The 10,971-nt window shown below is 32.6% G+C and overlaps 1 protein-coding gene across 1 annotated transcript; it reads left to right on the plus strand.

The window, feature by feature from the left end:
* Positions 1-6,857: 6,857 nt before the first annotated feature.
* Positions 6,858-8,437, plus strand: LOC149222219 (uncharacterized). Its single transcript, XM_089383062.1, has 3 exons — positions 6,858-7,227; positions 7,454-7,583; positions 7,704-8,437. The coding sequence occupies exons 1-3, from the start codon at positions 7,086-7,088 to the stop codon at positions 8,272-8,274; spliced, it is 843 nt and encodes a 280-aa protein (XP_089239188.1). The 5' UTR covers positions 6,858-7,085; the 3' UTR covers positions 8,275-8,437.
* Positions 8,438-10,971: the final 2,534 nt, after the last annotated feature.

Genomic DNA, 10,971 nt, shown 5'->3' on the forward strand with positions numbered 1-10,971 from the left:
ATCTCTCATTTCCGCCGCAACACACGGTTACCAGCGATTATTAAATAGTTCACTTTCATGGGACTATACGAATTTTGTATTACTGTGGTCAAGGAGGCAACTTAACATAGACAAGACTCGGCATATATATATAAAGATAGAGTACGAACGTTACGTAAAATATAGTCAGTTGTGTTGAAATTTGGTGATTCCCTATCGCCCAAAGGTTTACGGACACCGCTTATTCAATCACCTAATGAACATGGTATTGAAATTTGGGTAAGTGTCAATTCTTGTGTGTATGTTTGCCCGTGAACAATGCAGCATCACATGCAATTTATCTTCCAGCATTACATGTACTTTGTGTTTTTTTTGTTTTGTTTCTCACTAATTTTTTTTTTCAATAATAACTATTTTTTTTTAATTATTTTTTCTTGGTAAAGATTAAGTTTCTATTTCTGAAAATAGAAAATTGATATCATATTACTTGGAAATCTATTCTAATTTGTCAATATGGAAATCAAATCGGAAATCTATTCTAATTTGTCAATATGGAAATCAAATCATAAAAGACTTCAATTTTACCCATAGTCACATAAAGAGTTTGCTCATGTTTATCTCTTATTTAAAAAAATCAATATGATATGCTAAGCCTTTAAGGACAATTTTAAAATGAAAACATGAAAACATGGAAAGAGAAATCAAAAGAGAAGAATGGAGAGACAATTACTTATTGAAATCAGAAGCCTCCACTGTGATGGGTTCTTTATTGCTGCCTATAGAGTAGGGTTAAGGGGATTCCCAATTGAGTCAATACTAGTTGAAGCGTTGAAGGCTTCATAGTAAAGTGCATCTCATCCAACTTTAGTATTATTTCTTTTTTGGATTAATTTTGATCAAGCATAACTCAACCCAACAACATTTTCAAGTGCTAATATGTTTCATCCATGTACATATATTGGATATAATAGTTCCTAGTGTGGCCCATGCTGGGAACCCAATCGGCCACCTCTGCCAATAATGATGCTCATCAACCAATTCTCTCTCTTCCTACGCTATCTTATCCTGAATCTATTGAGGGGTGTCCTCTCGGTATCAAGAAATCGAGCTCTTTACTTATTGTTGGGCTCAAGAGCCACACTACTCTTAGTAGTAGGTTGTGCCTTTATGACTCCAATCTCATTGATGGGGCATATTATCCCAAACACTTTTTGAGTATACCCCATTTAAAGCAGTACCATATGGTCTGCACTGAACCTTTCCATGCCTAGCCATAAATCTTGTAGTAATTCTACTTGTAGGTGCCAATCAATTATCCTCTAGCATAGGGAGATAACACTGTGTGGGATGAGTGCATTCCACCTCTAGAAATAACCAATACACATGGGGAAATGTGAACTAACTAGATCATTTGATGCTTGAGGATGGTTTAAAATTTCCAATTAGGATCTACTAAACCTTCATAAACTTTCAAGCATTAAACGAACATGGAGTGAAAACCTTCCTTTAACAAAGCACAATTATGAGATCACATGTACAATGCAAGGGTGGTGATACTTTCATGATTATTTGTGGGGAAGGGGGGCATGGGGGTAGCATTGCCATTTCCACCTCTTGAGTGCTAGATGGGATGGTGAGAATGAACCCCTCGCCTTTTTGTTCCACACACTCCATCCAAGATCCTTGTAATTAATCATTGGATTGATTTTATATTCATAAAATTTACTTGCTTTATTATAACATAATATTATTTTATTAAAATTATTTCATTCTTAGTCTTAAATGACTAATAATTCATTGAATAAATTTTATTCTTCAATTCCTTATTTTTTATTTTGTTTCCTTTCATTATGACACTAACCCTTATCTTGATAGCCTATATATGAACTTGAGTCCACTATTTTCAAAACACAACCATGTTATTAAAATATAAAATGCAAATTTGATTTTGTTCATCAACCTTGGTGATGTTGAGCTTCAAAGAAGGGTGACTACCAAACTCAAGGAACTTGTGCATTATAAAGTACATATGCTTTATCTAGCACATCAAAAAACTGTCAATTTGTTTATATATCTCCCTAACATAAAATTATGATTAACAACAAAATTCACAACCTCACATATAATTATGATTAAGAACAAAATTTGCATCCTTTTAATGGAAAAAAACTCTTCCTCATAAAGAAAAACTAGTTATAATATAAAAACCTTAATTGAACCCTTCAAGTCTCCAACACCATTTACCATGTTCTGAACTATAATATCTGACCTCTCTATAATTCTTGAAATCAAAAGCCATGAATGAGGCCTCAAACATCCAAATGGGAACATGAGCATCACTAAGAGGCATTATGTGCCACAAATGGGTATCAAAGTATTGACAATACCTGGGGCATAAAATCAAATGCTTGAGGTCCTCAACGATAATACTCAAATTCAAGGGTCATGGATGAGGCTTCAAACCATCAAACATTACCATTATAGAGTGTCTTTCGCCCCTCAGTGAGAATATGACTATTGTTGGGAGGTTTTGTGCATTGTATATGAGTCTTGAGGCTTTGAAGGCTATGAACAAGGCCTTGATGCACCGAACATGACCCTTGTAGGGGATATTTCACCTTGGCTGAAAATACTTAAGCACCATTATGAGGTATTGTACATTACATATAGGTATCAAGACCATTACAATGCTTATTGTTGGAAATAATGGATTTAGGCCTTAAGTGATGCTTATAAACCTCAATGTGAATGAAAGAGTCCTCTAACCATTATTCATAACTTATGTATTAAATCTTTGGGATTCAACTAATACTAAAAGTGTGGCTAGACAACAATTTGGCCTTAGATCCCTCATAATTATTAAGAGATGAAAACAATTTACTTAGGATGCCCTCTCATGTAAACACATGAATGAGGAATCTAACCAATATTTATGACCTTTGTAAAGGATATTTCGTATCTTTGTGGGAATATGAGCGTTGTTAGGAGGTATTCTGCACCACAACACATAGCAAGGGCATGATACTATTAGGGAGTGAAACCAAGTGCCTTGTTCCCTAAATAGGGATTCTTGTGTTTGATGTCCATGAATAAGAAGTTAGACCACCACATATGATCAATATAAGAGATATTGGACTCCCACTAAGAATAAGATAATTTCTAGAAGGTATTTTACACTATGGATTGATCTTTAGGCCTTACCAATGCCCATGGCATGAAAAAAGTATTGAATATATAAATGAGGTTTCTCCAACATTACAACTATGAACAAGGTCTCAAACCACCACAAATGACATTTGTTGAGGATATTTTTCATCCCATTAAAAATACAAGAGTACTCTTAAGAGGTAAAGCAAAATAATAATAGGCATTAAGGCCTTCATAAGGTCAAGGGATGAAATTGAAGGATTGGACCCCTGAATGAAAATTATTAGGCTTAATAGCCATGGAAAATGTCTCAAACAACTACACATAAGCTATGTAGGGAATCTTTAAACTCTGAATATGAATGTGATTTCCATTAGGAAGAACTATTTGTTAGAAATTGATCTCCAAGCTTTGATATTGATTGTAGGATAAAATCAAGGGCCCTAGGCCCTAAATAATGTTTTCCAAGATGGAGGGTCATGAATGAGGCTTAAAGAACCACAAGTTAACCTCTACATGGGGATATTTTGTCTCCAAATGAAATTATATTTGTCATTTTGGGGAATCTCCCATCACACACCAATTTTGGGTCATTATCATTGGTCAATGGGTGAAATTAACGCCCTAAATTCCTAAGTAACACTCCTTAGGCTCAAGAATCATAAACAAGGCCTAAGTCACTGCATATAACCTCTACTTTGGATCTTTAGTCTCAAATTTAAATATGAGTACTCATATGATAAGGTATGATATAGCATGTATTGGCATATAAACCTTAACAGTAGCCATAGGATGAAAACAAGTGACTTAGGACATAATAAGGTTTTTTAGGCTCATTATTCATGAAAATGTCCTCTAACCACCACACATGTTATCTATATGGATATTTTACAAAATTTCTTGAGCACTAAAAAGTATTGAACACCACTAAAAGGTATCTAGGACTTAAAAAGGTATGTTTCTTTATAGAAGTTTTAGAGGTTTTTTTAGTCATAAGAAACACATATGCTTTATACATACACTTGCATTTTAGTACATATGCTTTATTTGGATTCCAAGTGTAGGGAAAAAGTGTGGCCATTAACATATGGAAAAACGTGTATGCTAACAAACGTGTATGCTAACATGGTTAGTTAGGAATTAGGTTTGACTCAATAAATTTAGTTAGTAGGACCAAAAATAACATAAATACAAGTTTTTCTTAACTCCTTCCAAGTGTTTAAGTTTTTAATAATATTTTTAGTTATGAAACCTATATAATAATCTTTATAAAATTAAAGAAATTTGCAAAATAATATGTGTGTTAATAATATATTAATTATTCGGTTTTTCATTTTATTAAATATTTTCAGGTAATATTTTATAATTTGGAAACAAAACACTATATTGCTATTTTTAAACAACTTTCAATAAACTTAATTATTTTTACCAAAAACTATAAAATGCACTAAAAAAGAAAATAAAAATATGTGAAAAATAAATAAATTATATAATACTCATGAAATGTGATATGTACCAACAACACCATAACTTATGCACCAACAACACCATAACTTAGAGTTCATTAACTATTAAATTATTTTATTTTTTAGAAAAAGTATGGTATTGATTATGAATTAACTGCCTTTAAAATTTTACAAAATTAGATATATTATTATTATTATCCAATTTTAAGGTCAAGGCAAGCGAAACACCACATTGGTGTATGAGACTCCCTTGTTTCTGGGATGAGGGACTCACCTCCTTGCAGCTATTTGACTGCTAAGTCTACTAAGGCATACATACTCTACCCCGCCTCTTAAGAGGAAACACATGGTCTTAACCATTAGGCACACTAAAGATTATTAATTAACTTTCTTAGTATTGAGTATCCCCATACATATGTGTTTTATTATATTTAATATCTAGAAAAATCTATATTTCAAAATATTATATTTTGAAATACTTAAATAAATTTTCATATATATCATGAAATATTTTTATGTCATTTAAAAATGATTACAAACTATCTTTAATTTATAAAAAGTATTCATAATTGTGCAATTTGAATTACAATCATAGTTGTGAAACTTGAATTACAATTTTGTCTACATACTTGATTGAATGTTGAATTGCAATCTTGTCCATATGCTTTATTGAACATACATGTAATTATTGATGCAATAATTTTTCTTTTATTAGTAATATTTATATTTATACTAATTTTCAAATTTTATATCTTGATAATAATATCTATAATTTTTTTACTGATTTTATAAATAAAAAATTTATATTTTAATTTTTTTATTTAACTTAGAATTATCTAAATCTTCTATTATTTAAATATATATGAAAATAAAAAATATTCAATCAAAATATTTATTTTCTAATAATAATAATAATAATAATATTTTTATCAATTCAAAAATAAAATGAATCTACCTAAAATTTGTAATTGATTAAAATTCCTTAATTATTTTATTATTTAATTCCTATAAAACTAAAAATAATAACAAGGATTAAACAATAAAATGTCAAATAAAATAAAATCTGAACATAATAATATTTAAATCATAATAGTTATATTTCTACTAATCTCTCATAAATATGATGTTTGTATAAATTGTTTAAGATTCTCCTAACTTTATTGCCATTTAAATCATAGAATACTTAAAACATATTTAAAAAAAAAACTTCCAAATCTAAATTATAGAATCAAATCCTAGGATATTTAGACAGGTGGGTTTATCTATTAAACACTTTTTTAATATCTCAAAATTTTGGGCAAACCATATAACATTAAGAAAATCAATATTTATACCATTATAATATCCTTGTCAATTTCCAAATAAAAAAATTCCAATTATCATCACTGACGTCAAATTCAAATCCAAATCCAAATCCAAAGGCTTGTTAAAGAAAACATCTATAATCCATAAGAGACGAATAGTCTTATCGGATTCGGAACTACCTTATCACCATTACTGTTTACATTTACTTATCAGAATGATAATCCGCGCAGCCATGACGCAAACAAACCAAAGGGACCTTAAAAAAAGAAAAGCAAAGAAAAAATGGCATCCGGTAGTCAGGCCCACACGAAAACGCTGGCGCTAGATGGCAGCTCATAATTGTGGGATTCCATTGAAAATTAAATTGAAGGCGGGAGAGTCGCAAGTGGTTCATTTGACTGAAAAATAACGAATAACTTTTGTTACGGCCTTGCTTCCTTGACACAGGAGCGTGCCAGTGGCTGTGCCCGCGATGATGGCGTCTGATTGTAAAGTCGCCACGTCACAGTGATTGAAATTGTGAAGCAATGAGAAGGGAAGGCCCTTTTGAATGACTTTGTGCTCAAGATCGAGACTCGGGGCAGCCTTTTCCGACCAAATAAATTATAAAAGTTTCCTTTCTCCGCATTGATTACTCATTAATGAGTTTTAATGGCGACACATTCATTTCATTTTTACGTAGGGAGATGAAAAATAAATTGTGGTCCTAGGAGGAGGAGGAGGAGGAGGATCGTACTGCTTGGCCCGCACCTTGTCTACTGCCACTCGAAACATGCTAAATGGAGAAAAGGATGTAGCGTTTCCTTCATAAACTGGGATGATGATACCTGTCTTTCTCACTCATTCACATCAACATTAAGATTAGATGGAATCTATGACGTATGCCCTCGTACACGTCACATCACCCCCACAATTATAATGGGTTTTAAACCCATTAATGCAGTGACGTGCTACCCCTCTTTACGATTCTCCCGATTTTCATATTATTTATTTTAACCATACTTTTCCTTGTGTGCACACGCCTCATTCTCTTTTCTGTCTGCATATTGATTCTTTATGTTCTCTGGAGTTACAACTGACAAAATAAAAATCACAAGCACTGAATCCAACCATCTCTTCACAAAGCAGAATCGATTTTTAGCAGTGCAGAATTAAATCATAACACAATTGCTCGGCTGTAAAGCAAAAATGAAGCATCACGTAGTGCACAATTGCTGTAGCAAGAAAGCTGTAAAGAGAGGCTTCTGGTCGCCCGAGGAAGATATGAAGCTCATCACTTATATCACTACACACGGCCATGGTTGCTGGTCATCACTTTCAGAGAGAGCTGGTAATCAATCCCTCATTATATTCATTTCTTTCTCTGTAATAATACTATTCATATTACTGTGGGATCATAATTTTTTTTCTATCTATTTAGTTTTTATGATGAACCACATTAAATAGTTGGAAAGGAAAAGCTTCCGCAATTATTTCAATTATGTGATAAATCTAGATGATAGTTATCTGCGCTCCAAAGTCTCCACATAATTTGTTGGGTGCTGCCGCTGTTGCAGGACTGCAGCGGTGTGGCAAGAGTTGCAGGTTGAGGTGGATGAACTACTTGAGGCCAGGGATTAAGCGTGGGAACTTTTCCACCGAAGAAGAGAATGTCATCATCAGTCTTCAGGCCAGACTAAATAACAGGTTACTGATTACATACAAAATTATATATTATTATTCTTTTTCTTTTCACCGAACCCATTGATCGCGTGACCGTTACTACTGTTTATCAGTTAGTTATATTCTATTCGATTTTTTGATCAGGTGGGCACAGATTGCAAAACACTTGCCAGGAAGGACGGATACTGAAATCAAGAATTACTGGCACAGCTGCCTGAAGAAAAAGGCCGTCGCCGCCGCCAATCAGGGAGCCTCTCAACAACCTCCAATTGCCATGATTCTCGATCAGATCGCCATTGATGACGTCGACATGGATCCAGCACCTGAAATTGATTTGTATGGTGACTCAGGCGCAGGATGCTCTCAAATTCTGACTCCTACCATAACCCCAGAAGTTGCAGACTGGGGAAATTTTGAGCAAAATTGTGACCAATTTAGTGCAAACTTTTACAAAGCAACCATGAATGAGGATATTGACAGATATGGGGAAGCTTCTCTGGACTTTCCCCTTGTGGGCGACAGAAACAGCTGCTGCTCCGTAAATGTTGCAAACCAGAACTGGCAGCCCGTTGATAGTGGTTATGTTTCCTTGTCCCCTTCGCCATGTTCATTGCTGAACCAGAGGAACCCTGGCGAAAGCACTCTCTTCGACCAAATCCAAGCTGCTTTGATGATGTTATCTGAAGATTTCGGGTCAGAAATTCGTCCGCACTAGAGAGATTTTATTCTCTGTTTCACATCTTGAATATATATTTGTTGCCATATATTTTTTTCTTTTCTCCTTTTTGTACAGGGACACATAAGTATCGTTTTACTTGTTTGATCTTTTATAGAATTATTTATAATTGCGATGCACTGCGTCATATATTCTCGATTCATACTGTGCTCACATCTGATCTACTTGATTTAACTATAATTTACCATTTTGATCTCAATGTGATGTTCAATTATCCCACCTATACATATAACCTAATAGTAGCATATAGGTACAACCTCAAATTTGCAGAAAAGGTACGAAAAGCTAGTGGGTTTGAAATTTATGGTTGAAGGATTCATGCCAGGAGCATAAGCTTGCAATCTAAGACTCGCACTCCAACAAGGTGAAGCCAACTAGAATTCTTGTAGCCCCTGGACCAAAGCAACGAACTGATAGCAGCGTGGTTGGGGAAGGGATGAATCAATCAACATCGAAGCAATATGAAACAAAATTTACACTTACAGGCTCCCATCGTATAGTAGGTGCTGAGATGAAATTGGTTCATCGAATAAACGAAAAAATGTTTTAGTTCGTTTATGTGTCATAGACCTGCATGGTCAATCATACTAAGGAATGCATACAGATAAAAGAACATATGATTATTTAATATGTACAACCAATGAATCAAATTATGTGCTCCACATGTGTTTGGAATGGATCTTAAGAAGTATATGATCCATACAAAATTATGTAATGAAGTGAATTGATTGGTAAGTATTGGTTTTATGCCTAATGAAGAGTATGAACGTTGTTTTGATTTTCAGAAATCAAGTTCAAATAAGTATACATTAATTTAATTAGTGGTAAGTATTCAAAGTTGGTTTGATGAAATTTAATAATCCAATGTATACCTTTAAAAACTCTTTTCAATTACCTGTTTGGTAAATGTGGCTAATATTATATTGCAAGCTTGTATTAAAGTAATATATGTGATATCGGTATAATTTGTTAAATGAATTTTTTGTTTTGTTTTGGTAAATGTTGTAAATATTATATTACAAAGTTGTATTAAAGTAATATTTATAATATTGGTATTATGTGTTAAATGAAAATGTGATTTTAAGTGATATATATAGAATATTTTCTTTGTTTAATTTCTATTGATAATTTAAAAGGATTTAATAACTTTATTATAGATGTGTTGTATGCTTTATTACTTATCTAAATATCAACTAAATTTAAGGTTTATATTAAGTAATGTTTTATGTTACATAATATTTTTTTCAAATGAGAGTTTCTCATCTAATGAATCATAATTTTGAATAATACACTAGTTATAAGTTATAAAGGCAGATTAGGTTTGAGGGCATTATATACATCCACACTTGATTGTAAAGTTGATACAACAAGATTTCTTAGCATCTTAGAATATACTAATCATCATTTCACTTTTCATTAGTTGTTACAAGGATAAAGATGGTGATAGAAAAATGATTATATGTAATAATAATATTATTTGTTTGAGTGTGAAGTATTTTGAATGGATTAGGGGAATTATTGGATTTTTCCCTTTGGAAATAACTTTTTTTTTTAGAAATCTTTGAACACTTCTTTCCATTATAGGATGGCATACACTTAGTGCGCTCATATGGGAATTGGAGTAGGAATATATACTAAGGGATTGATCATTCGTAATGTCATGGAAAGAATGGTACCAATGTTGATGCCTTGTGGTCTTACTTGAAAGAGGCATTATTGTACTTGGATGGGGAAAAAACATTTTTGGGATTTAAATATTTAATTCAATTTTAATTGGCTTGATTTGAGTTTATTAATAATATTTATAAATTATATTTAATTTGATAATTAAAAAGTAATTAGACATTGATACGAAATTTAAATAAAAATAATTTATATTGAATCAACTATAAAATTATATTATCATATATATATATATATATATATATATATGAACATAGTTAAGTTGACTTTATTAATTATAAATAAACAATTTAACCATTTTTTTGTAACTTAATTTGTATTGCCTCAAAATAGTAAATTAGATCAATTCATCCATCACAAATAAACACAATACACAACAATACATTTACTACATTCCTAGTTTTAGATCCTCAAATTCTTCATGGGTTTTTCCTTTTTTCCTTTTCTCTTGCTAATGTCAATCCATTCGAAGGCATTGTTAGGAATAGATGTTGTTGGGCGTGGGATCCCCCAAGGGAGGTTTTGGGGCTTAGAGCCCAAATTTTGGTCAAATATTGTAATTCTCATGTAAAGGCTCCGCATTTTGTGGGCGTGGAGTGCATAGTTCGTAAAAGAGTCATAGGGTTGTCTACCCTTAATTTTGTTATTGTAATGTCGACTGTAGAGATCTACCGATAGTCTGCAGACCATGGGATTGTATAAATAGAAAGAGCCTCTAAGTAGTTAAGAGAAAAATTAATCACGATAAGGATGAAGAATTGAGTCATATCTGTGGAGAAAAGTCTAGTTTTGGGCCATAGAGTAGGAGAACGTTCTGCACCTGAGTACGTAGAGGCCTAGTAGTCCGCAGCTCAGTGCGTGGACCCCTGCAGCCGAGTGCGTAGAGTGAGTCGAGTCTGTAACAGTTGGAAGTATTAATAAAGACAATTTTCCTATCATTTCTATGTATTTATTTCTTGTTTTATGCATCTATTATCTTGGGTATGAAATTCA

This window comes from Pinus tabuliformis, chromosome Q, assembly GCF_031772625.1.
Source record: "Pinus tabuliformis cultivar Carrire ecotype Pingquan chromosome Q, CPIR1, whole genome shotgun sequence".
In the NCBI taxonomy this organism is placed as follows: Eukaryota; Viridiplantae; Streptophyta; class Pinopsida; order Pinales; family Pinaceae; genus Pinus; species Pinus tabuliformis.

What these genes read in the sequence shown, in the direction of transcription:
- LOC149222219 (XM_089383062.1), top strand. Translation starts at nt 7,086, where the DNA reads ATGAAGCATCACGTAGTGCACAATTGCTGTAGCAAGAAAGCTGTAAAG. An exon ending in ATCACTTTCAGAGAGAGCTG is followed by an intron (nt 7,228 to 7,453) that starts GTAATCAATCCC and finishes CCGCTGTTGCAG; the next exon opens with GACTGCAGCGGTGTGGCAAG. An exon ending in CAGGCCAGACTAAATAACAG is followed by an intron (nt 7,584 to 7,703) that starts GTTACTGATTAC and finishes TTTTTTGATCAG; the next exon opens with GTGGGCACAGATTGCAAAAC.